This window comes from Hyla sarda, chromosome 2, assembly GCF_029499605.1.
Source record: "Hyla sarda isolate aHylSar1 chromosome 2, aHylSar1.hap1, whole genome shotgun sequence".
Lineage (NCBI taxonomy): Eukaryota > Metazoa > Chordata > Amphibia > Anura > Hylidae > Hyla > Hyla sarda.
Window position 1 is genome coordinate 434,699,770 of NC_079190.1, and position 27,875 is coordinate 434,727,644.

Consider the following 27,875-nt stretch of genomic DNA (forward strand, 5'->3'; position numbering starts at 1 on the left):
TTATGTCAGAACCGCTGTAAAATCAGCCACCCCTGTGCAAAATCACCAATTTAGGCCTTAAATGTACATAGTGCGCTCTCACTCCTGAGCCCTGTTGTGCGTCCACAGAGCATTTTACACCCACATATGGGGTATTTCCGTACTCTTTTGCGTTACAAATTTTGGGGGTCTTTTTTCCTTTTACCTCTTGTGAAAATAAAAAAGTATGGGGCAACACCAACATGTTAATGTAAAATGTATTATTTTTTTACACTAACATGCTGGTGTAGACCCCAACTTTTCCTTTTCATAAGGGGTAAAAGCCCCCAAAATGTGTAAGGCAATTGCTCCTAAGTACGAAAATACCCCATATGGAATTACGGAATACAAAAATACAACAGGGCTCCGAAGTGAGAGAGCGCTATGCGCATTTGAGGGATTGCATAAGGGTGGACATAGGGGTATTCTACGCCAGTGATTCCTAAACAGGGTGCCTCCTGCTGTTGCTAAACTCCCAGCATGCCTGGACAATCAGTGGCTGTCTGGAAATGCTGAGAGTTGTTGTTTTGCAACAGCTGGAGGCTCCAATTGTTGATGTTCGCCATTACCGGTGGGTTCTGCAGTGCATGACGCGTGCACTGCTCCTAAGCATGCGGTCATGTACAGGACGTATATGTACGTCCTGGTGCGCAAAGTACCTCCGCACCAGGACGTACATTTATGTTTGTGGTCGTTAAGGGGTTAAAGTCTGAAGAAAAAAATATTGAAAGTACAAAAATATAGTTGAAATGGGGTAAACCCCCTTAAAAGACAAGAGGGGACTCGGTCCAAACCAGAGTGCCTCCAGTTGTTGCAAAACTACAACTCCCAACATGCCCGGACAGCCAACACAGCTTTTGGGAAAAACCAAACCAAAGATCCAAATTAACCCATTCCCCACCCCTACTACATCCACATCTTCTCCCCAACCTTGGTTGAACTTATTTCTCTCTTTTTTTCCCACCAATACTATGTAATAACACCATTACATATTTCATGTGTTTACTTTTGTATTTGAGTCAATTTAAAGGCCATGGCCGACCACTACCAGTTCTGCACCTCCCAGTAGGTTTTTCAATGTGACATAAATAATCTCAAAATTTACAGCAAATTCCAACCCCCAACCCCCCCCCCCCCCCAAAAAAAAAAAAAAAAAACATCAAAAATAACACATATCCCACGGTCAGAAACAGCACCACAAATTTCTTATTGCTGCCGTGAATAATATGATCTCCCTCCTTGTATCATTTTTGGTCATGTGAGATGATCTTGGACCTGGTCTTGTTCATGTAAAATTTAGAAGTTATATTTTCCAAAAAGAAAAACAAACACATATGTACATTGTTACGTGACGTATAGACATCATGCGCCGCTCCTCAGGCCTTACACTAGGAATAGCGCAGTGTATACGTTTCTTCCTGGAGCGTTCTTATAATTCTACGGCAGAAACATACAAACATGTACAGATGAATAAATAAAAGGTAAATACACAATAACATTTCTCTACAGATAAAGCAGAGATGTTTTGTTTTGTACTTTCCTGCAGGTCATATTCTCTCTCCAGTTCTGGGAAAACTCTTCACGTGTAAAAGAACTTTTTTTAAATGTATTTATAGTAAAAGGGGTACTCCGCCCCTAGACATCTTATCCCTGTCCAAGAGATCGGGGATAAGATGTCTGATCGCGGGGGTCCTACCGCTGGGGACCCCCACTATCTCACATGCAGCACCCACCTCTGGGTGCTGCACGCAACGCTGCAGCCTCGGAGTCTGCCGAGTCACAACCACAGGGCTGAAGTATCGTGACATCATGACTCCGCCCCCGTGAGACATCACACCCCCTCCCATAGACTTGCATTGCGGGGGCGGAGCGTGACATCACACAGGGGAGGAGTCATGATGTCAAGATACTTCGGCCCCGTGGTCGTGACCCGGCAGACTCTGAGGCTGCAGCATTGCGTGTAGCTCCCAGAGGTGGGTGCTGCATGCGAGAAAGTGGGGGTCCCCAGCGGCTGGCCCCCCCAAGATCAGACATCTTATCCCCGATCCTTTGGATAGGGGATAAGATGTCTTAGGGCAGTAGTATCCCTTTAAGTAGAAAATCAGAAGAGTTTATCAGAGAAGCGCAGACGTCCTGGATCCCCTGCGCCATAAGATAATGATGTCCGTGGTGACATAGCGCCACCTGGCTGCAGAGAGCTTCTACCGCAGGTAATAGTCTATGACGGCAGAAAAGGCAGCGAATCCTCCACAGCCGATAACTCCAGCTTTGAGACCAGCTGAAAGAGAAAACAAGATGATTAGATATATAAGATAGATAGAGAAGAAATGTGTCCAGGTTTTATACTCCTGGCGTCCACTATTCTTCATCAGGGTACAATACCCTTTAACAACTGTGTAGTTACATAGAAATCCCTCAGTACAGTGTTTTCCAACCAGGGTGCCTCCAGCTGTTGCAAAACTACAACTCTTAGCATGCCCGGACAGCCAGCGGCTGTCTGGGCATGCTGAGAGTTGTAATTTTGCAACAGCTGGAGGCACCCTGGTTGGAAAACACTGACTTAGAACATTACTTTAAAAGGGGTTGTACAGAATTTGAAAAATTTATCTAATATGTATGGGCAGCTTCGATTGAATATTGTCCTCGCACAGACTTACAAATAGTATTCATGCCCATCCAGCACTGACCATGACTTGTGCCTCTTCCCCTTTAACCCCTTAAGGACCTCGGGTTTTTCCGTTTTTGCACTTTAGTTTTTTCGTCCTCTCCTTTTCAAAAATCATAACGCTTTCAATTTTGCACCTAAAAATCCATATCATGGCTTATTTTTTGTGCCACCAATTCTACTTTGTAATGACGTCAGTCATTTTACCCAAAAATCTACGGCAAAATGGAAAAAAAAATCATGGTGCGACAAAATTGAAGAAAAAACACAATTTTGTAATTTTGGGGGCTTCCGTTTCTACGTAGTACATTTTTCGGTAAAAATGACACCTTATCTTTATTCTGTAGGTCCATACGGTTAAAATGATACCCTACTTATATAGGTTTGATTTTGTCGTACTTCTGGAAAAAATCATAACGCGTGCACAAAAATGTATATGTTTAAAATTGTCATCTTCTGACCCCTATAACTTTTTTATTTTTCTGCGTATGGGGCGGTATGAGGACTCATTTTTTGTGCCGTGATCTGAATTTTTGTATTGATTGGACTTTTTGATCGCTTTTCGCGTACGCCATTGACCCTGCAGTTTAATGCAGTTTAATTAATGATTTTTTTTTTTTTTTTCCATAGTTCGGACTTTTACGCACGCGGCGATACCACATGTTTATTTTTATTTACATGTTTTTTTGTTTTTTTTAAATGGGAAAAGGGGGGGTGATTTGGATTTTTATTAGGGAAAGGGTTAAATCACATTTATTAATTGCCAGCACTGTTCACTGCAAAGCCATAGCTTTGCATTGATCAGTGTTATCGGCAGTCGATTGCACAAGCCTGGATCTCAGGCTTGGAGCAAGCAATCGCCGATTGGGCGCGCCGGAGGAAGGTAAGTGACCCTCTGCTCGAATGCAAGCTGATCGGGACACTGCATTTTCACTGCGGTGGTCCCGATCAGCCGGGAAGCTTTTACTTTCGTTTTAGACGCGGTGTTCAACTTTGAACGCCAAATCTAAAGGGTTAATAGCACACTGCACTGCCATCGCTGCCACGCGCTATTAGCTCCAGTTGCATGCCGGGACTGATTCGATATGACACGCGGTCACCGTGTGACCCTGGGTCATATAGTGGGAGCCGGCCACGGACGTAAATATACGTCCGTGGTCGTTAAGGGGTTAATCTCAGGAAGCAGAATGATATCTATCAATATACTTCTGTTTCATCCCAATGTAAAATAAATCCATGTAATCTCATTTATGATCACTAGTTACTTACCTCTGAACCCAATCGCGCCCCCTGTAATACATCCGCTGGCTACACTGTTCTTCCAATCTGACTTTCCTCTATACTATATAAAAATAAAAAGCACAAGAAAAGTTAGCAATAAATTTGTAAATACAAATCTATAAAAAACTAGAAGCCATTTACAGTGGGTACACACTACACTGGTGTGGTCCCAGTCACTGATGGTATTGGGCAGGACCAGGATATCTGAGGTTATAGGAGCTGTCTGCAGGATATGATCAGCACTGGACAGTAGGATAGTAAGAAAATGACACAAACAAAGCTTTGGTGTTTTGGGCAGTGTTTTCCAAACAGTGCGCCTCCAGCTGTTGGACAACTACAACCGTGCAAGCTGGGAGTTGTAGTTTTGAAACAGCTGGAGACACACTGGTTGGAAAACACTGTTATAGGGGTTCAATATGATGTCTATCCTTAGAATAGTCCAGTGTTTCCCAACCAGGGTGCCTCCAGATGTTGCAAAACTACAACTCCCAGCATGTAAAGTAAAGTAACAATCTTCGCAGATGATACTAAACTCTGTAAAGCGGTAAACACTATAGAGGACAGAGCACTGTTACAAATGGATCTGGATAGGTTGAAGGTTTGGGCTGGGAAGTGGCAGATGAGGTTAAACACTGATAAATGTAAGGTAACGCACATGGGGAAGAAAAATCCGGCCTGGGATTATGTATTAAATGGGAGCACACTTGGGACAACGTGGAAAAGGACTTGGGAGTCTTAGTTAACAGTAAATTTAGCTGTAGTCACCAGTGTCGGGCAGCTGCTGCCAAGGCTAATACAATCATGGGGTGCATCAATAGGGGCATAGATGCCCACGACAAGGAAATAATTCTACCACTGTACAAATCACTAGTCAGACTACACACAGAATACTGTGTACAGTACTGGGCACCAGTGTACAAGAAAGATATAGTGAAGCTGGAGAGGGTTCAAAGACGGGCAACCAGGGTAATACGGGGAATGGGAGGACTACAGTACCCAGAAAGATTATCAAAATTAGGGTTATTTAGTTTAGAAAAAAAGAAGGTTTAGGGGCGACCTAATAACTATGTATAAATATATCAGGGGGCAGTACAGAGATCTCTCCCATGATCTATTTATACCCAGGACTGTATCTATAACAAGGGGGCATCCTCTACGTCTAGAGGAAAGAAGGTTTCTACACCAGCACAGACGGGGGTTCTTTACTGTAAGAGCAGTGAGACTGTGGAACTCTCTCCCGGAGGAGGAGATCATGGTGAACTCTGTAAAAGAATTCAAAACGGGTCTGGATGCATTCTTGGAGAGTAAGAACATTGCTGGTTATGTATACTAGAATTATAGGGACAGAAGGTTGATCCAGGGATTTATTCTGCCATATTTGGAGTCGGGAAGGAATTTTTACCTCTAGTACGAGTTTTTTTTTTACCTTCCTCTGGATCAACTCAGTAGGGACTCATTAGGGTTAGAGATGAGCGAACTTACAGTAAATTCGATTCGTCACGAACTTCTCGGCTCGGTGGTTGCTGACTTTTCCTGCATAAATTAATTCAGCTTTCCGGTGCTCCGGTGGGCTGGAAAAGGTGGATACAGTCCTAGGAAAGAGTCTCCTAGGACTGTATCCACCTTTTCCAGCCCACGGGAGCACCTGAAAGCTGAACTAATTTATGCAGGAAAAGTCATCAACTGCCGAGCCGAGAAGTTCTTGACGAATCAAATTTACTGTAAGTTCGCTCATCTCTAATTAGGGTTATAGGTTGAACTTGATGGACTCTGGTCTTTTTTCAATCTCATGAACTATGTTACTATGTTACTATGCCTGGACAGCCTTTGGCTGTCCGGGCATGCTGGGAGTTGTTGTTTTGCAACAAATGGAGGCACCCTGGTTGGAAAACACTGGATTAGGCCATTGACGGGGTCCAATTCACAGCACCCTTATTATTAAGCCCATTGAATGGGCCGCGGTGCCTCCTTATAGTTGATAAGACATATAGACCTCCGTACTGTTAGAAGTGGCAGTACTTATACTTGCTCGTTCACAATGAACATCAGGCAATGGTCCTGCTGTATATACTGAATTGTACTGTAACCTTTGGGTGTATGGATAATGCATGCTGCATCTGTTGAAGCCATTCATTTGATATACACAGTCCTGGCCGTAAATGTTGGCACCCGAAATGTTTCTACAAATGAAGTATTTCTCACAGAAAAGGATTGCAGTAACACATGTTTTGCTATACACAGGTTTATTCCCTTTGTGTGTATTGGAACTAAACCAAAAAAAGGAGTAAAAAAAAGCTAATTTGACATAATGTCACACCAAACTCCAAAAAATGGTCTGGACAAAATTATTGGCACCCTTTCAAAATTGTGGAAAAATAAGATTGTTTCAAGCATGTGATGCTCCTTTAAACTCACCAGGGGCAAGTCACAGGTGTGGGCAATATAAAAATCACACCTGAAAGCAGATAAAAAGGAGAGAAGTTCACTTAGTCTTTGCATTGTGTGTCTGTGTGTGCCACACTAAGCATGGACAACAGAATGAGGAGAAGAGAACTGTCTGAGGACTTGAGAACCAAAATTGTGGAAAAATATCAACAATCTCAAGGTTACAAGTCCATCTCCAGAGATCTAGCTTTGCCTTTGTCCACAGTGCGCAACATTATCAAGATGTTTGCGACCCATGGCACTGTAGCTAATCTCCCTGGGCGTGGACGTAAGAGAAAATTGATGAAAGGTGTCAACGCAGGATAGTCCGGATGGTGGATAAGCAGCCCCAAACAAGTTCCAAAAGATATTCAAGCTGTCCTGCAGGCTCAGGGAGCATCAGTGTCAGCGCAAACTATCCGTCGACATTTAAATGAAATGAAACGCTATGGCAGGAGACCCAGGAGGACCCCACTGCTGACACAGAGACATAAAAAAGCAAGACTACATTTTGTCAAAATGAACTTGAGTAAGCCAAAATCCTTCTGGGAAAACGTCTTGTTCACAGATGAGACCAAGATAGAGCTTTTTGGTAAAGCACATCATTCTACTGTTTACAGAAAACGGAATAAGGCCTACAAAGAAAAGAACACAGTACCTACAGTGAAATATGGTGGAGGTTCAACGATGTTTTGGGGTTGTTTTGCTGCCTCTGGCACTGGGTGCCTTGAATGTGTACAAGGCATCATGAATCTGAGGATTAACAACGGATTTTGGGTCGCACTGTACAGCCCAGTGTCAGAAAGCTGGGTTTGTGTCCGAGATCTTCCAGCAGGACAATGACCCCAAACATATGTCAAAAAGCACCCAGAAATGGATGGCAACAAAGCGCTGGAGAGTTCTGAAGTGGCCAGCAATGAGTCCAGATCTAAATCCCATTGAACACCTGTGGAGAGATCTTAAAATTGCTGTTGGGAAAATAAGAGAGACCTGGAGCAGTTTGCAAAGGAAGAGTGGTCCAACATTCCGGCTGAGAGGTGTAAGAAGCTTATTGATGGTTATAGCAAGTAGGGATCGACCGATATCGATACCGATAATCTGTGGAGGTTAGAGCCGATAACTTATATCGGTATAAGTTATTGGCTATCGGCTATTTATCCCCCCCCCCTGGGACGACACCGCTGCAGATCATTGATTTAAAGCGGGTGCTTTAAATCAATGAACTGCAGCAGCTTTTGCGGGGCCAGAGACCGCCGCCGCCACCCACTTCTCTCCCCCTGCCCGTCCGGGGGACCTCCCGAGTCCTACCACAGCCACCGCCCCCCACCACCACACTGCCCCATTGCCTCCCCCATTCCCGATTTTATAATTACCTGTTCCCGGGGTCCATGCTACTTCTGGCTCCTGCGACGTCCTCCTGAGCTGTCACGGTGCGCAGTGACGGTGACGTCACGTTGAGGACGTCACTCGTCATTGCGCAGCGCACAGCGTAACACAGGACACCGCAGGAGCCAGAAGTAGCATGGACCCCGGGAACAGGTAATTATAAAACCGGGGATGGGGGGGGGGGGCAATGGGGCAGCGGGGGTGGTCTCTGGCCGGGGTGGTGCGGTGGGGGCATTATCGGCAAGGTAAATGCCGATTACGTCTAAAATCATGAATATCGGCCTCATATACCCCTGATGACGTGACTGCTGTCACGAAACATGTAGGGGAGGCATTGTTTGTTTGGTTTTAAGATACAGCGGAGTGTCCACAATATAAATCCTGTAGCACTGCAGGCACAGGATATACACGATTTGGAATACCAAATAACAATATAATTATATCAGTTGGACAAGATCAGCTGGGTTTTTAAAACTTTTCTGTACACCCCAATTACATTTTAATATGCATTTGAAATAAAAGTGAAGTTTTAGGGAGGGTGCTTTAAATAGGGTTTTGCACCCCCACCTGGAGCAGCCTCTAGGTGTGGGGTTTGGATATTATTTTGGTTTATAGTACCCTAGCACAGCTCCTGGGGCATTTGTTTGTTTAAAAAAAAAGATGTACACACACACATATATATATACACATACATACGTACACACACACATTATATATTATATGTATATATAGTGTGTGTGTATATACACAGTATACATACACAGTATATATACTGTGTATAACACCAGTGGTAGAATTCTGAATGATCATATTGTTCTATTCCATAATCCATATATAGATCTATCCTTAAAATAACCGTCACATTTCACTGAACTATTTACCAGATGTTCTTAGAAACTCAAAACCCGCGTAGAGGAAAAGTGGTGCAGTTGCCCGTAGCAACAAATCAGACGGCTTTCTTCATTTTTAAAAAGGCCTCTGAAAAAATGAAAGCGATCTGATTGGTTGCTATGGAAACTGCCCCACATTTCCTCTTCACAGATTTTGATAAGTCTTCCCCAATATATGGAACATAAAAGTTTCTTCCAAAACAAATGATCTGCAGAGAAGAGCGGCGGGTGTGATTGTCAGCTGTGTGTAGGCCGAGTACAGAACATTTCTATAGACAAAACCATCTACAGGAGCTTCATGTCGCTCCTTCACTCAGTTTAGCAATTAATAGCTAAAAATAACAGTAAAACAAACCTGCCCACACATCGCTGTGAGACTAAGCCTGTAATATGGATGTATGGCTGGATTCAGCTATTAGAGGAAAATTCAGCCCGAGGTAAGAAACATAACCCCAGATCTGACCACACAGTACCACACAGTACCCTGGTCGGGTTCCCACTACAGCATTTCCAAGCATAATTCTGCCTAGAAATTATGCTGCAGCAGAATCCCATTGCTGTCAATGATTACACTGTACATTATGGACGTTCCACACCGAAACTCCGACATTGAAAGAATGATCCTGTTCATCCTTTTGGCAGAATCCAAGCGGAATACATGGTCATCTATGGGAATAGCAACGTCCACACAGGTCAAGCGCAACCATTACACATTGCACAGGCCACTCTCAGAAACCCCAGGCAATTCCGCAGTACGAACTAGGGATCGATCCATATAGATTTTTTAGAGCCGATACTGATAACCTGTGAACTTTCAGGCCGATAGCCAATAACTTATACCGATATCCTGTGCATTTTAATTTTTGGGCATTTTAAAGCGGGGCTCTGTGCACGGAGTCTACATACACAGAAGACTCCTTGCTATGATAAGCATCTACCACTCAGTACCTGAAGACGCCCACTAATGTGTTTTTTTCCATAGAAGGTTCTGGTCACCAGGTTTAGCAAAGACTCACAGATTCTTTCTTGAGGAGTGTTTCCAGTATGCACTGGTTAATAACTATCACAGTCAACCAAGGAAATACAGGAGGGTGAACCTGTCAGAGTAATGGGCACCAAAGCTTACAGATAGGGAATAAAGACACGTTCATCTGTTCCAATCCCACAGAATAGCTATTGTATCACAAACTGTGGAAAAGGTTTCTGCTGGCTATGATAGAAAGTTGTCAGAACTCACAGAGCATTGCTGCGAGCTGTGTATGGGGTTGTGTGGCCACAAAGTGGTCAGAGGGCTGGTGGGCATCACTGGCCTGGGGAAGAGATGGCTCCCAGATGCATTATTGGGAGATCTATATGATCGAATACATTGGTAGCACCCAATTGTTTCTTTGGAAGATTGAGTCCACTATTTTGCATTTCTTCTTTCTTAGGTTGTCGTGATCACACCCTATCGGTACAGCCAAGACGCTAGTGAGAGAGTGATGGTGTAAGGGTTAAAGCCACCAGGCCTCTGTCAATGTACAGCTGGGAAACCTTGGGTCCAGACATTCATGTGAATGTTACTTGGGCACTTACCACCCATCTAAACATTGTACAGACTGAGTACACCCCCTAGGGTAGAAGTATCACCCCAATGGCAGTGACCTCTTAACATGATAATGCACCCAGCAAAATTGCAAACAGTTGTTCAGGAATGGTTTGAAGAACATAACACAGATCAAGGTGTCCGATCGATCATCTGTAGGATGTGCTAGTAAAATATGTCTGATCCATGAAGGATGCCCCTTACAACTTACAGGATCTGCTGCGGACGTCCGATATCTGGCTGTGTCCGGTATTCTGCTCTCCTTTGTACTAACTCACTGGCTAGATATAGAGGAAAGCAAACACAAGGCCGGTTTGAAAGGGCAATGTGGTGAATAACACGGGCTGTGCATCACTGTACACATAGGGGCTCAGACACTAAGGCAGTGTTGCAATCAGGGTGCCTCCAGATGTTGCAAAACTACAACTTCCAGCATGCCTGGACAGCCTTTGGCTGAATGGTGCAGCAGAATCCCACTGAGAACAATGGGAGGCTGCTGCGCCATATTTTCCAAGCTGAATTCCGGAGCGAAATTCTGCTTGGAAAATACATAATGTGAATGGGCCCTAAAAGAGAATGGAGAAGTAATTCACACATTCTTCAGCATCAGTGTCTGTCAGCACTAACAGCTAAACTGCATAGCAGGTACTGAAAAGGAATGGATGCAGATTGAAGCCCTGAAGGTGGTATATTTTCTTTTTCTTTTTTTTTAATCATCTGGTGCCAGAAAGTTAAAACAGATTTGTAAATGACTTCTATAAAAAAATCTTTACCCTTCCAGTACTTTTTAGCAGCTGTATCCTACAGAGGAAATTATTTTCTTTTTTGTCTTGTACACAGTGCTCTCTGCTGACACCTGATGCCCGTATCAAGAACTGTCCAGAGGAGGATAAAATCCCCATTTCAAACCTATGCTGCTATGGACAGTTCCTGACACGGACAGAGGTGTCAGCAAAAAAAGAACTTCCTCTATAGCATACAGCTGCTAAGATTAAAATTAAATAATTTATAATAGAAGTCATTTACAAATCTGTTTAACTTTCTGGCACCAGTTGATTTAAAAAAAAAAAAAAAAAAATGTTTTCCACTGGAGTACCCCATTTTTTTTTTTTTTTACATATGACAAAGACATGTTAAAAGTTGTAATCAGTTGGGGTACCTCGGTGGGTGATAACTTTTAAATTGTGGGAGTCCAAATGCCGGAACCACCACTTGTATAGGATTTTATGCACATCCTTGACGCAAACAATCGTTTTCAAATGTTCTCTTAGGAGTCTTCTACAGCAGTGTTTTCCAACCAGGGTGCCTCCAGCTGTTGCAAAACTACTTTGTCTGTTCAGGCATGCTGATAGTTGTGGTTTTGCAAACAGCTGGAGGTACCTTGGTTGGGAAACACTGGCCTACAGCTTTGACTGCCACTCTCATTCCTTGTCCCTCCAGCATGAATTCTGGCCCTGGCCCAGGGCCCTGCACAAGCGATAGATGAATAATCCAGCAAGAGCTGGAAACATAAAACTTCTTTATTTAGTATAGAACATTTAAAAAAAAAAAAAAAAAGGCATCCATCTTCATCTTCACGTTGTAAGAACAAAAAACTTGATGGCTATTAAATGGTCATTCTCATTAAAAGTAATTTTTGCTATTGCACTCCTTATGATAAATAAAACATATTTCTAATATACTTTGTTTAAAAAAAAATGAAGTATTCCAAGTTTTATTTGTGCTTAAAAAAGCTCAGGAGCACAATTTCCCCCATCTCATACACAGACTTTGGACCAAAGTCCAAACACAGGAAGTGCAGCCTGGAGTGCTGAGGGGGGGGGGAGGGGGGGAGGGAGGGGTGTCCAGCCTCAACCAATCATAGCTCCTCTCACACTTAACTGCCATATGATGTTGGTTGGACACCCCCCCCCCCTCAGCACTCCAGGCTGCACTTCCTGTGTTTGGACTTCGTTCCAAAGTCTGTGTATAAGATGGGGGAAAATGTGCTCTTGAGCTTTTTTAAGCACAAATAAAACATAGAAAACGTCATTTTTTTTTTTTTAAACAAAGTATATTTGAAATATTTTTTATTTACCACAAGGAGTGCAATAGCAAAAATTTGTTTTAATGAGAGTTACCCTTTAAGTATTTGATAGGTAAGGCTTTTTTTAATGCTCTGTACCCATGTTTCCCAACCATTGTGTCTCCAGCTGTTGCAAAACTACAAATCCCAGCACGCCCGGACAGCCAACGGCTGTCCGGGCATGCTGCGAGTTGTAGTTTTGCAACAGCTGGAGGCACACTACTTGGGAAACACTGCTCTATACTAAATGAAGTTTAATGCCATATGCTGTCTGGATTATTCATATATTGCCCTAAAAAAGAAACAGCAGAAAACTGGAAAAAAGTCATTAGTTTGTTTGTTTTTTCCAGATATTTTTGGGCCACAAAAGAGCTTAAAAACGTCCCAAAACCCAGAGTGTGATGATATGCATTACTGCTTCAACAAGAACTTTGTGTGCTGCAGTCTCTCTCCAATGATAAGATCCTGCCAGCAGTGATATCATCACACACACTGTATAATACAGAACTGACATGGTACACAGAGACTTACTGATTCCACTAAACACTCTGTACAGGAGAACATGGCACCAACAATGGCAAAGTTTTTGGCGTAGGACATTCCTCTCTGGCCCATATCCTTTAGCACTTCTTTTGCAGTCGGAGTGCGGAATGGATCCTTAGGATCAAAGCCGACATTGGTATCAATTCCAGCAGTAAAAACCCCGAAGGCTCCACCTAGGACAAAACCTGAAAGAAAAAGCGGAGACCATTAGTAGTCAGGACATGATGAGTGTTTTACTTTTGTGTACATTCTTATACCTGCAGCATCGTATGGAGTGTAACCATGTGACATAATACAGCATAGCAGTGCCAAGTGGGCCCCATATGGGCAGTATACACACAGTATACACCCAGAGAAGCCCCCTTAGGCCATGTCCACACGGGGGAATTAATTCCGCACACATATTGATCTTAATGGGATTCTACTGCACTGTTCACACAGCAGAATTTCCATGCCAGATGTTTTTGCCGAGAAAATTCAAATTCCGGCGTCCTCAGAAAAGAATAGACGTTTATGCACTTTAAATGAATTGCCGTCTATGAGACAACACTTTTCCAAGCAGTAGTAGCTCCCGCCGGATTAGTCAGATCTATGCAATGTCTGAACGTGTTTTCCATGTGGAACCGGTATACTCTGCACTGCAGAGTTGTATCCTCAAACTACTTACCAAGGTTATTAGTGTCATCCCCCATGTGGTATACACAAAGTAGGACTGTTACCACATACCGGATAGTTCGGGAATTTCCAGTCCACGGTGTATATTTTTGGGGATGTCTCTTTAATTATGTATGTAATCACTTCGAGTATTGCCGACACTGGCAACAGTTTTTATGATTGTTACGTGCTCTCCTCGTGCGGTGCATTATTATTATTAACGCATTACAGTGGTCCCTCAAGTTACAATATTAATTGGTTCTGGGACGACCATTGTATGTTGAAACCATTGTATGTTGAGACCAGAACTCTATGGAAACCTGGTAATTGGTTCTAAAGGCACCAAAATGTCATCCAAAAATAGGAAAAAGTGAGGATTAAAGAAAAATAAGTAGATAACTAATATAGATAAAGCAAATCCTTACATATAAAAGTAATAAAGATCTGCTGGGAGCTGTAAATCACTGTCTATGTCAGTGCTTCCCAAGCAGGGAGCCTCCAGCTGTTGCAAAACTACAACTCCCAGCATGCCCGGACAGCCAAAGGCTGTCCGGGCATGCTGGGAGTTGTAGTTTTGCAACAGCTGGGGGCACCCTGCTTGGGAAACACTGGTCTATGTAGAGGACAGGAGCTTCTTTGGGGTCCTGTACAGTACACAATGTCCTAAAAAAGTAAGATGGAGTCGTCCTCACCTGGTGTCCAAAGGAGCAGCTAACCCTGGTACAGGTAAATAGTACAGAACATGTAATACCTCCCTGTACTGTAGGGGGCGGTACCAGACATCAGTCAGTGCATACACTTCAGTAATACAGAACATGTAATACCTCCCTGTACTGTAGGTTTTTGTATTTTGCTGGTGTATGGCCATATTGAGATATACACATTTCGTGCTGTGTGGATATTCGGCACATTTTCCGCCATGTGAACCCGGCCTTACATCTCATGTGTGGAGAAGCTGTATGTAGAGGAGGGTCTGTGACCACCTATTGTGACAATAGCCAGCCCCGGCTCTTTGATGGGTTTTGTACAGGATCAGGTTACCTCCTCCAGTATATTACCAGAATTAGTAAATGAATATAAATGACACATAATAGAGGATCATTACTGCTGGCCTCATGTTACATAGCCTTCACATGCATCAAACAGCCTGCGTTTAATAGGTGAAGGATGAGAGATACAAAGCTGGTCCCAGAAGACTTGCCTGCTATAGGGGTGGCATGGCAGGTACACATTGGGCAGGTTTTATCACCCCCCCCCCCCCCCCTCGAATTAATAAATTATCAGCAACAGCGCAGCGCGCTGTCCCCACATCGGGCAACTAATCATGTGTCACCCGCGAGCGCTGCTTCTCCCCCCCCCCCCACCCACAAATAATTATCAGCCGCTGCGCTGTACTGTACTCTCCTGAGCCCGGGCATTAGAAATACACAAAATAGACTTTAACTCACCTTCTTCCTACGTTCCCCCAGAACCGGCATCACGGTCCTCTTGCTGCTTCCTGGCAATGGGAACGTCACAGAGCTGTCGAGAAACATCGCTCGCGGGTGACACATGATTAGTCCCCCGATGTGGGGGACAGGGCAGCGCTGGGCTGATAAACCGGGGGCGGGACATTCCCCCCGACTCACACATGAGGATGATTGACAAGCCAGGAGTCTGCACAGAGCCCTGCCTGTCCTGCCCTCACTTCCTGTATTTGGACTCCTCATAGAGACACACAGGTAATAGCAGCAGGGAAAGCATTTTTTCACCCAAAAATATAAACACTTATCAACCAATGTATATTACATAATGGTATTATCTACATTATATAAAAAGTTTTTGCTAACGACAGGTACACTAAGTATTTTGTATGTAATACAAGGTGGTGCTCACTGTGCAGGACTGTGTAGTATCTAATATATTGTTGCCCAGTCACATGAACAGATGTCATGTTATGTTATGTGTGCAGCCACCAGCACATTGTACCATTGGGTTAACCTCTTTAATGGGGAACTTCGACAAAAACTTTATTTTCTTTTATAAAATATAAACCTTTACTTATCTACTGCATCTTCCCAGGTGGCGCTATGGCGGCCTCTGTTACCCTCCTGGTTGTGGAGCAGCTCATTGAATCACTGGTTGCTGTTGTGTCACCCCTCAGGCAGTGATTAGCTGAGCAGCAATTTGAGATTTAGGGCCTGGGCCCAATATGCCACTTAACCAATCACTGATCATTGTGGGAGACTGATGTTTCACTTAGCTGCACAATAACATGTCAGGCACCGGGGGAGCGGTGGGTGGTAAGTAAAGTTTTTTATTTTATTATGCATTTAGGCTGGGAATATTGACCAGAGTGCCCCTTTATCTGGATACAGGAATTACATCTTTAAATTAAAAGAACTAACCAATCCACACTATTGGCACCACATGTAGCAGTACGGCCCACGACGTTCCATGATTGGGACATTACTAGTGGTCGCTAATTTTGGACAGCAAGTCCTCTGCACGAGGCCTGGACTACACAGCAACTTTGGTCATGTGACATGGTGACCACAATGTGTCATTGGAACTAATCCAGTGGTTCTTAACCTTGTTGGAGGTACTGAACAGTTTAATATGTGCATTCACCGAACCCTCTTAATTGGAAAAATAAAATATGATTTTTTCAAATTCAAAACATAGGAGGTATATATTTAAGTATATATTTATACATAGGTGCACAAAATGAACAAAACCATTCAGACACATAAGGCGCAGGCAGTGTTCCCCCCCACACATTAGGCGCAGGCAGTGTTCCCCCACACACACATTAGGCGCAGGCAGTGTTCTCCCCCCACACATTAGGCGCAGGCAGTGTTCTCCCTACACATAAGGCGCAGGCAGTGTTCCCCCCCCCACACATAAGGCGCAGGCAGTGTTCCCCCCCCCCACACATAAGGCGCAGGCAGTGTTCCCCCCCCCCCCACACATAAGGCGCAGGCAGTGTTCCCCCCCTACACATAAGGCGCAGGCAGTGTTCCCCCCCCACACATAAGGCGCAGGCAGTGTTCCCCACCCACACATAAGGCGCAGGCAGTGTTCCCCCCCACACATAAGGCGCAGGCAGTGTTCCCCCCCACACATAAGGCGCAGGCAGTGTTCCCCCACACACATAAGGTGCAGGCAGTGTTCCCCCCCACACATAAGGCGCAGGCAGTGTTCCCCCCCCACACATTAGGCACAGGCAGTGTTCCCAGACGGCTGTCCAGGCATGCTGGGAGTTGTAGTTTTGCAACATCTGGAGGTCACAGGTTGAAGACCACTGATGTAGGAAGTGTTCCCCCACAGACACACAGCCTCCAGCCATATACAATGTATGCCTGTGTACCGCCCACTTCAGTGCTCCAACCACTGCTCCGGCTATAGCAGTAGGTCTTGGGACCGGTGGTCGGAGCACCGAAGATGAGGTGCCGCTGGTCACTTACCAAGCTGTCCAGCGCGCGTCTTTCTCCTTCTCGATCCTCCGGTCCTCTGCACCTTCATTTCCATGGGCGCACGCACGTGATGTCAGGGACGTTCCGGCATGCGCTATGTCCCGGCGGCCCTGCGTTTTTAAACTTAACGCGGGGCCGCAGGGAGTTTATTGTGATGGGGGGGGGGAATTGCCCCATCGCTACAAGACGGGCAAACACCGATGTTTTTTCAAATACGGTAACCGTATACGGTTTTCCGCAAAAAAACGTATACGACTGTATCCGAAACCGTATGCATAGAGAATGCATTGTAAACCGTATTCCAAATGTTGTGTACGGTTGCATCCGTTTTGCCTCGGATACGGTTTTGCCGATTTTTCACCCGTAGGCAAAAACGCTTTCGACCACGTTTTTGCCTCCGGTTGGAAAACCGTATGTGAACCGTATGCGGTTCTTTTAACATTGTTGTCTATGAGAACCGTACACAGAATTTCAGAATACGGTTGCACACGGTTTTTCTAATCCGTTTTTGGAGTTGACACATGCGCAGATTGGAATTTCAATGGAATAGTAACTTTATTAAATTGCTGGAAAACTAATTCCAACAAAATAGCAAAACCGTAGGCAAAAACGGATGCAAACGGATAGAACCGTACGGGGGAAAACCGTATACGTTTTAATTTGGAGTCCTACGGTTGTATACGGTTTTTGCCATAGGTTTTTTAGAAGAAAACCGTATACGGTAACCGTATTTGAAAAACATGGTGTAAACCCAGCCTAACATAAAAACCACAAGACAGCTGGTCCCATAATCCAAATCTGCCACCATTGACCTGAATGCAAGTCATGTGACCTGCTGGTGACTTCTCCGCGATTTGTTTTTTTTTTTTCTACAGCTAAATCACAGCTGTAACAAAGTTGCAGAACTCACAAATACTTTGGTTCCACAACTTATACGCGACACCAGGTTGCGGACAAATCCCATCTTTTTGGTCACATGACTTGATATCGCAAAACTATAGTTGCCTGAGGCCAGGGCTGCATGACAACAGTCGCCATGCTGCACTGAAGGAGTGGTCTCCAAACCGCAGCGCTCCGGCTATTGCAAAACTACAACTCCCAGCATGCCCAGACAGCCAACGGCTGTCTGGGCATGCTGGGAGTTGTAGTTTTGCAACAGCTGAAGGTTCGCAGTTTAGAGACGGGGAGATTGATCAAAACCCGTGTAGATGAAAAGTTGACCAGTTGCCCATAGCAACCAATTAGATTGCTTCTTTTATTGTTAAAAGGGCTTCTATAAAATGAAAGAATCCATCTAATTGGTTGCTATGGGCAAATAGTGAAATATTCCTCTGCACAGGTTTAGATACATCTCCCCTACAGGCACTAAATGGATTGCGCTTATGTGAATGGGGTCAAAATGGACCCCCAAGTGTCGCTCATTCACTTACATGACATGTGACGTGGACAGAGAAGTCCCATTGGTCCCTATTGAGCGGTCACTTACCCCCCACACAGGCCAGGGCCGCCTTGAAGCCACAGCTCTCCATCACCCGCTCCATCATCTTCTGCTCCTCGGATTTTAGGGGTGTAGGGATCCCCCCGAGCCCCCCAGGAATCACATCCTTCGGCCTCTTCTTCTCCCCAACCAGGTGCTCCAATATCAGACTGTACTGCAGCGTGCCGTCCCCGTGAGCAGACGGAGTCCCGACCCCGGGGGTCACCACCGTGCTTCCACTGGACGCCGCCATGACACACTGACACGTGACATGAGCCTGGCGCACTGCGCATGTCACAACCGCAGAGGAGAGGAGTCTGTGTATTGGCTGCGACAGATTCGTCACCAGCTCCCACGGTCATGTGATCGAATGGTACAGCCTTTGCAGCGGTTCTATGGGGATGATGAGTGTAGTTGTTACTGCAGCTCCCCGGGTGTACAGGGTGACAGTGTCCACAAGTGGGTGTGGTTTAATAAAATGGGGCGGGGAATGAACTAAGTGGCTTGGTATAGTAGTAAGACTAGGTTCACACTGCGCCTTTTGTCTCCGTTATAGTCCGTTTAATTTTGCTGTATAGAAAAATGGAGATGCAACTTTTGGGACTTTTTATTTATTTATTTTATTTTTTGCACTTTCATATTTTGTGTTTTTGTCTTTATATAATTCATTCATGTGACTCAAGGATTTCTACTGAAGAATTCAATTAGGAAAACGTCAATTTGTAATCTAGGTGTATTTTTGCTATTTTTTTCCTTTTGAGTGGGACTCGCCATACCCTAAGATTGTGAAAACTAGCACTGAGCCTAAAAATGCCTCAAAATGGTTACAAAAACGGCAAAAGAAAAACCTCCATGTAGGTCTGGACCAGTGTTTCCCTACCCGGTTGCCTCCAGCTCTAGCATAACTACAACTCCCAGCATGCCCGGACAGCCATAGGCCCCCTGGCCTGGAAACACTGGTCTGGTGTTTCAATTGTTGCTTCTGACTCCCAGTTCACATTTTACCACAGTGTTGTTAACCCATAGTGTTTCAGTTTTTTTTTTTTGGGGGGGGGGGGGGGGTTTGTGGGAGTTAAGAGGCCACATGCAGTCCTAGTCTAACCCCCTTTTGTTTTAGAGAGTGAATTACTTGCTCGGCTTAAAACGTAACCTTTAATAAATATAAGTGTTAAAATGTGTGCCCAAAGAAAATAATATATATAAGGATTAATATCACAGTCGGTATAACCTACTCCAGCCACAAAAGTCTAATTAGGCTTAGGTGACACTGTATATAGACACGGCGGTTAAAGTATAGTGATGGCCACCGTATCCAGTACAGGTTTGTAATAGCTCACATAGGTACCCCCACCTGGACCCAACGTGTTTCTGTCACCCTACATCCGGGTGACTTCATCCGGGGGGTGAGCATATAAGGATATTATCAATTGGAGCACTAAATATACAAATATTGTAACCCCCAAACTGAAACCATATATATTACAGGTAGTCGTCTCTGGTCGCACCCATCAGATCCCTACTGGATAATTTGGGATGAAAGGTGCCTGTGTCCAGTGGTTCAAAACACCTGTATAGAAAGGAAAATCGCAATACAATATAAATATATGCTTGAGCGTATTCTATATACAAAGAGCCTATACCGCTGTCATCTACAACCCCCCAGCGGTTTCTCCCCTGATGAAGTCACCTGGATGTAGGGTGACAGAAACGCGTTAGTTCCTGGTGGGGGTACCTATGTGAGCTATTACAAACCTGTACTGGATACGGTGGCCATCACTATACTTTAACCGCCGTGTCTATATACAGTGTCACCTAAGCCTAATTAGACTCTTGTGGCTGGAGTAGGTATATATCGACTGTGATATTAATTCTTATATATATTATTTTCTTTGGGCACACATTTTAACACTTATATTTATTAAAGGTTACGTTTCAAGCCGAGCAAGTAATTCACTCTCTATATATTTGGCCTTGACTCAAATGGTCCTTAGGACAGCCCATATAGTCCTAGTTGTTAATAACTCCTTTTATTTTAGTTTTTTTGCATAACCCCTTAAGGACTCAGGGTTTTTCCATTTTTGCACTTTTGTTTTTTCCTCGTTACCTTTTTAAAATCATAACCCTTTCACTTTTGCACCTAAAATTCCATACTATGGCTTATGTTTTGAGCCACCAATTCACAATCCACGCCGAAACGGAAAGAAAATTCATTGTGCGAAAAATTGAAGACAAGATAACTTTTGGGGGCTTCCGTTTCTACGTAGTACATTTTTCGGCAAAAATGACATCTTATCTTTATTCTGTAGGTCCATACGGTTAAAATGATACCCTACTTATATAGGTTTGATTTTGTCGGACTTCTGGAAAAAATCATAACTACATGCAGGAAAATTTATATGTTTAAAATTGTCATCTTCTGACCCCTATAACTTTTTTATTTTTCCGCATATGGGGCAATATGAGGGCTCATTTTTTGCGCCGTGATCTGAAGTTTTTAGCGGTACCATTTTTGTATTGATCGGACTTTTTGATTGCTGTTTATTCATTTTTTCATGATATAAAAAGTGACCAAAAATACGCTATTTTAGACTTTGGATTTTTTTTTGCGCGTACGCCATTGACCATGCGGTTTAATTAACGATATACTTTTTTGATAGTTCAGACATTTCCGCATGCGGTGATACCACATATGTTTATTTTTATTTACACAAGTTTTTTGTTTTTTTTTAAATGGGAAAATGGGGGTGATTCTTACTTTTATTAGGGAAGGGGTTAAATGATCTTCATTAACTTTTTCTTCACACTTTTTTTTTTTTTTTTAAATGTTATAGCCCCCTCTAGTGGCTATTACACTGCACACACTGATCTTCTACACAGATCACTGCCATGCATTAAAGGAGATCTGTAGTGCAATATAACTATAATAAGTTATAGATCGCGAGGGGTCCGAGCGCTGGGGCCCCCCGGGATCTCCTGGACGGGGCGGCAGCAGTATACTGGAAAGGGGTGTTCCGTCCCCCTATATTGATACATGGAGGGGGCGTGTCTGCCGCGGCTTTCTGCTGGGGACGAAACTTCACTTCCTGCAGACAGCCGCGGCCCCATCCAGGAGATCCCGGGGGGGCCCAGCGCTCGGACCCCCCGTAATCTATAACTTATCCCCTATCCTTTGGATAGGGGGTAAGTTATTTTTTGCGCTGGAATACTCCTTTAACATGGCAATGATCAGTGTTATCGGCGGTCGATTGCTCAAGCCTGGATTTCAGGCTTGGAGCAATCAATCGTCGATCAGACATGCCGGTGGCAGGTAACGGACCCTCTGCTCGCGTTCAAGCTGATCGGGACATCAGGTTTTCAACGCGATGGTCCCGATCAGCCCGACTGAGCTGCCGGGAGTGTATTTTTGTTACTTTAGACGCGGCGATCAACTTTGAACAACGCATCTAAAGGGTTAATTGCGCGCGGCACAACGGGTCCGGGCTTTCATTAGCCGCCAGGACTGACCCGCTATGACCCTGCGTCTTAGAGCGGGACTGGGAGAAGGGCGTACAGGTACGCCCTGCATCCTTAAGAGGTTAAAGGGACTGTCTAGCAAACAAAACAAGGAAACAATATATTGTGTCAAAAGGTAAAATAAAAAAGCTTAATAATATAATTTTATTACACATACTGCACAGATATCTCCATATTAGCTCAGCTCTGAAGACCATTGATGTGAAGAGGGGGAGATCCTATTACTGGATTTTAAAGAGAATCTGACAGCTTATTCAACCGCACTATGCCCCGTATATTGGGTTATAGTGCAGGTGAACAGCTGTAAAATAAGGGGTTACTTAACTATGGCTTCTGTGCAGTCATGCTTGTAAATTGCGCATTGGAGGTGGCCGTGCTCCCCTTCCTCATCTATGTTCACTCCCCAGTCCGCCCCCTTCATTATTGAAATTCATAATTCAAATTCTTTACTGTCATGTCACTAGGAGGTGAGAACCGGCGGGTGAGGCTGGGGTATTTGGGGCAGAAGTTGAGCATGTCTCTATGCACCACTGAAGCCTCGCTACGTCTGACTTCCTATGACTTCACACGTACAGTATTCTGCACAGATTTGATGCGCAGGATTTGAAGCTGTGTTCAGTCATTGTTTTTACATTGAAATCTGCAGCAGAAAATCCTGCGCATCAAATCTGCGCAGAATACTGTACGTGTGAATAGACCCTTAACCTCTTCAGGACATAGGGCGTATGGATACGCCCTGCATTCCGAGTCCTTAAGGACCGAGGGCGTATCCATACGCCCGTGGGAATTCTGGTCCCCACCGCTAGCCGGTTGGGGACCGGAGCCGGATGCCTGCTGAAATCGTTCAGCAGGCATCCCGGCATATCGCCCAGGGGGGTCATTATGCCCCCCCATGTCGGCGATCGCCGCAGATCGCTGGACAATTCAGTCCAGCGATCTGCGGCGATATCGGGTCTCCAGTGACCCGGTGACCTGGAATTACTGGCTGTTCGGGGCCGTCTCTGACGGCCCCGAACAGCCAGAGCCTGCAGGGGTGAGGTGGCACTGGTGCCACCTCACGATCGCCCTGATTCGTCGGCCGGATTACCGGCCGACCAATCAGGGCGCCTGCTGCGGGTGTCACTCCCGCACCCGCTCCGCCCCTCTTCCGGAGGACGTGAGCGGGTGCGGGACGTGCACCCCAGGTGCTGGGGACCCCGATCCCCGGCGTCAATGTTGGGATCGGGGCCTCAGGAGCAGCGGCGACGGCGAGGGACTGACTCTCTGGCGTGGATCGTTGGAGGTGAGTGACAGCCTCCTGCTGTTGCTTAGCAACAGCTCCCAGCATGCAAAAAGGGCATGCTGGGAGCTGTAGTTATGCAACAGCAGGAGGCAGACCACCACAACTCCCAGCATTCCCTTATGGGCATGCTGGGACTTATGGTTTTGCAACAGCTGGAGGCACATTTTTTCTAGGGAAAAGTGTACCTTCAGCTGTTGTATAACTACAACTCCCAGCTTGCACAAACAGCTAAAGTGCATGCTGGGAGTTGTAGTGGTGCATCTGCTGGTTGCATAACTACAACTCCCAGCATGCCCGTTGCCTGTCGGTGACTGCTGAGAGTTGTAGTTTTGCAACAGCTGAAGGCACACTGGTTGTGAAACTTAGAGTTTTTTTTTTTTTACCTAACTCAGTGTTTCATGACCGGTGTGCCTCCAGCTGTTGCAAACTCCAACTCTCAGCAGTCAATGTACACCATGCACCGTACATGCTGGGAGTTGTAGTTTTGCAACAGCTGGAGGCACACTGGTTGTGAAACACTGAGTTAGGTCACAAACTCAGTGATACATAACCAGTGTGCCTACAGTTGTTGCAAAACTACAACTCTCAGCAGTCACCGACAGCCAACGGGCATGCTGGGAGTTGTAGTTATGCAACAGCTGGATGTCCCCCCCCCCCCCAATGTGAACGTACAGGGTACACTCACATGGGCGGAGGATTACAGTAAGTATCTGGCTGCAAGTTTGAGCTGCGGCAAACTTTCTGCTGCAGCTCAAACTGCCAGCGAGAAACTACTGTTAACCCCCGCCCGTGCGACTGTACCCTAAAAACACTACACTACACTAACACAAAATAAAATAAAAAGTAAAAAACACTACATATACACATACCCCTACACAGCCCCCCTCCCCAATAAAAGTCTGGTACGCCACGGTTTCCAAAACGGAGCCTCCAGCTGTTGCAAAACTACTCCCAGTATTGCCAGACAGCCACTGACTGTCCAGGCATGCTGGGAGTTTTACAACAGCTGGAGGCACCCTGTTTGGGAATCACTGGCGTAGAATACCCCTATGTCCACCCCTATGCAATCCCTAATTTAGGCCTCAAATGCGCATGGCGCTCTCACTTTGGAGCCCTGTCGTATTTCAAGGCAACAGTTTAGGGTCACATATGGGGTATCGCCGTACTCGGGAGAAATTGTGTTACAAATTTTGGGGGGTATTTTCTGCTTTTACTCTTTTTAAAAATGTAAAATTTTTGGGAAAACAAGCATTTTAGGTAAAAAAAATTTTTTTTTTTTTACATATGCAAAAGTCGTGAAACACCTGTGGGGTATAAAGGTTCACTTAACCCCTTGTTACGTTCCCCGAGGGGTCTAGTTTCCAAAATGGTATGCCATGTGGGGTTTTTTTTTGCTGTCCTGGCACCATAGGGGCTTCCTAAATGCGGTATGCCCCCAGAGCAAAATTTGCTTTCAAAAAGCCAAATGTGACTCCTTCTCTTCCGAGACCTGTAGTGCGCCAGCAGAGCACTTTTCACCCCCATATGGGGTGTTTTCTGAATCGGGAGAAATTGGGCTTCAAATTTTTAGGGGTATTTTCTGCTATTACCCTTTTTAAAAATTAAAAATTTTTGGGAAAACAAGCATTTTAGGTAAAAATTATAAATTTTTTTTTACATTTGCAAAAGTTGTGAAACATCTGTGGGGTATTAAGGTTCACTTTATCCCATGTTACATTCCCCGAGGGGTCTAGTTTCCAAAATGGTATGCAATTGTGTTTTTTTTGCTGTTCTGGCACCACAGGGGCTTCCTAAATGCAACATGCCCCCCAAAAACCATTTCAGAAAAACGTACTCTCCAAAATCCCCTTGTCGCTCCTTCGCTTCTGAGCCCTCTACTGCGCCCGCCGAACACTTTACATAGACATATGAGGTATGTGCTTACTCGAGAGAAATTGGGCTACAAATACAAGTAAAAATTTTGTCCTTTTACCCCTTGTAAAAATTCAAAAATTGGGTCTACAAGAACATGTGAGTGTATAAAATGAAGATTGTGAATTTTCTCCTTCACTTTGCTGCTATTCCTGTGAAACACCTAAAGGGTTAAAATGCTGACTGAATGTCATTTTGAATACTTTGGGGGGAGCAGTTTTTATAATGGGGTTATTTATGGGGTATTTCTAATATGAAGACCCTTCAAATCCACTTCAAACCTGAACTGGTCCCTGAAAAATATGGAGTTTGAAAATTTTGTGAAAAATCAGAAAATTGCTGCTGAACTTTGAAGCCCTCTGGTGTCTTCCAGAAGTAAAAACTCGTCACTTTTATGATCCAAACATAAAGTAGACATATTGTATATGTGAACCAAAAAAAAATTTATTTGTAATATCCATTTTCCTTGCAAGCAGAGAGCTTCAAAGTTAGAAAAATGCTAAATTTTCAAATTTTTCATCAAATTTACGGATTATTCACCAAGAAAGGATGCAAGTATCGACAAAAATTTACCACTATGTTAAAGTAGAATATGTCACGAAAAAACAATCTAGGAATCAGAATGATAACTAAAAGCATTCCAGAGTTATTAATGTTTAAAGTGACAGTGGTCAGATGTGCAAAAAACGCTCCGGTCCTTAAGGCCAAAATGGGCTCCGTCCTGAAGGGGTTAAGGGATATTCTGGACAAAAACATCTTATTCCCTATCCAAAGGATAGGGAATAAGATGTCTGATCACAAGGAGTCCCCCGCTGGGACCCCCCCACGATCTCCCTGCAGCACCTGCATTCTATGCGGGGCTGCGTCTCCAAGCTCGGAAACCTCCGGGTTTCCGGGACTGGAGACGTGATGTAACCCCATACCTCCTCGTGACGTCACGTCGTGCCCCCCTAATTCATGTCTACGGGAGGTCACAACATTAGATCAGCTATTATTACTATTATTATAGCACTGTGGCTCTTCAATGCCCAGCAAGCCCTGACAGATGAGAGTTGTAGTTTTTGCAACAGCTGGGGGTCCACCACCATGAAACCACTGCTATCAATGAAGTGATTATGAATCCAACATTGGATCAGCTATTATTATTATTACAGCACTGTGGCCAGGGCTCCAGTCTTGCAGGAAGGCTTGGGAACTGAGTTCCTGCACTTTTTTTTCAGCAGGAACACCATTCCCATTAACAGGAGTACTACAGGACCAGCCCTTGAATGGAAATCTTCACCCCTGACTGTGGCTCTCCAGTTGCTGCAAAACTACAACGCCCAGCATGTCCTGACAGATGGGAGTTGAAGTTTTGCAGGCTGAAGAACAATGCACTATAGTGATGAGAAGCTGCATGGAGTCCAGTGTTTTTCAACCAGTGTGCCTCCAGCTGTTGAAAAACTACAACTCCCAGCATGCCCGGACAGCCGAAGGCTGTCCGGGCATGCTGGGAGTTGTCGTTTTTCAACAGCTGGAGGCACACTGGTTGGAAACACTAGCATTGACAATGACATAGCTGTCTAATCCCCTCCATCCAGTCTTCTTCCATCTATCATTCATGCCTCTCCACTCTCCTTCACAGAAAACTGCGCACAGGGGGCACCATGAACGGGTTAAACCGAGGAAAAACAGCATTGTATCTCTGCAAGGACATGTGGGGGCGCAGGTCGTCGTCATGGCAAAGACTACAGTCCCCACTATAAAGCTTGTTTTGTGCTAAGCCGAAAGAATCATGGGTAATGTAGTTCTGCAAACATCAACCTTCTATCACACCGCAGCCCCTGAAACTCCATTTCCCAGTATGCAGCGGGCTCCTGTGTGCGGAGGCGAGAGAAAGGGGAGGAGGCTTCGGCAGTGTACCCGGCGCCCTCTAGTGCTCGTATGTGAATACTACACCTGTAACCTGTCAACTGCAGAAGAGATCGGGGCTGAGAGGAGGTAAGAGCAGCAATTGGTGGGTGCAGGAGTTGGGACAGATCACACATCAGGGATGAAACAGTGATTATTATGGGGCACATAACAAGAGTGGGGGGCAAAGCTTTTTGTTGCATATGTGTATGTCCTGGGCTGGTCACCTTGTCATAGTATATGTCCAGCACTGTATACATCAGTGTATGTACTGTAATAGGCTGCAGACCCCAGACCTTGCTGTGTATGAGACTATTGATCTGTCCTCAGCATGTGCTGGACAGGATCAGGGCACTTGTTCTGTTCTGCTGCTGGGGAGACTCTGCAGTGCTCTGGTACAACCTCTCTGCTGTACTTATACAGGAGATCACTGTCTGCTACATTATGTCATATTCTGCTAATATATTTATTAATCTATATCAATACATGTGATACTATTACACAGGGGCTGGTTATGCAAAGGGATTTGGGAAAATGCTGCAACAAGGCACAAATGGAGATGGCACTGTATAAAAAAAAAAGTTTTATTTTGTCATAATTGTTGCCATGGATTGCTTAAGAGCAATGTAAGGGTATGTTCACACTACGTAATTCCCGCGGAATTCTGTGAGCGGAATGGCGCGAACGGAATTACGTGGTGTGAACATAAACATCAGTGTGAATGGGTCTTCCACGCTGCGGAATTTCAGCGGCGGACAATTCCGCCGCTGAAATTGTTCCCTGCGAAGAAAGAACATGTTCATTCTTTGCGCGGAAGTCCGCGAACACTGCATAGC

General features: G+C 44.8%; 2 protein-coding genes across 4 annotated transcripts in view; one reads left to right on the forward strand and one right to left on the reverse strand.

The window, feature by feature from the left end:
- Positions 1-2,036: 2,036 nt before the first annotated feature.
- TIMM22 (translocase of inner mitochondrial membrane 22) lies at positions 2,037-18,730 on the reverse strand. Its single transcript, XM_056559150.1, has 4 exons — positions 18,453-18,730; positions 12,846-13,042; positions 3,953-4,025; positions 2,037-2,296 (listed from the first exon to the last, which is right to left on the reverse strand). Exons 1-4 carry the CDS (start codon positions 18,694-18,696, stop codon positions 2,220-2,222), a joined length of 591 nt encoding a protein of 196 aa, XP_056415125.1. The 5' UTR covers positions 18,697-18,730; the 3' UTR covers positions 2,037-2,219.
- The window catches only part of SPECC1 (sperm antigen with calponin homology and coiled-coil domains 1), a 417,974-nt gene continuing 408,815 nt past the window's right edge, over positions 18,717-27,875 (forward strand). For 2 of the 3 annotated variants that reach the window (XM_056559144.1, XM_056559146.1), the window contains exons 1-2: positions 18,809-18,902; positions 26,774-27,129. The gene's annotated coding sequence lies outside the window, so the exon portion shown is untranslated. Of the gene's footprint in view, positions 18,903-26,773; positions 27,130-27,875 lie in introns of all 3 variants that reach the window. The other variant, XM_056559145.1, reaches the window with a different exon arrangement.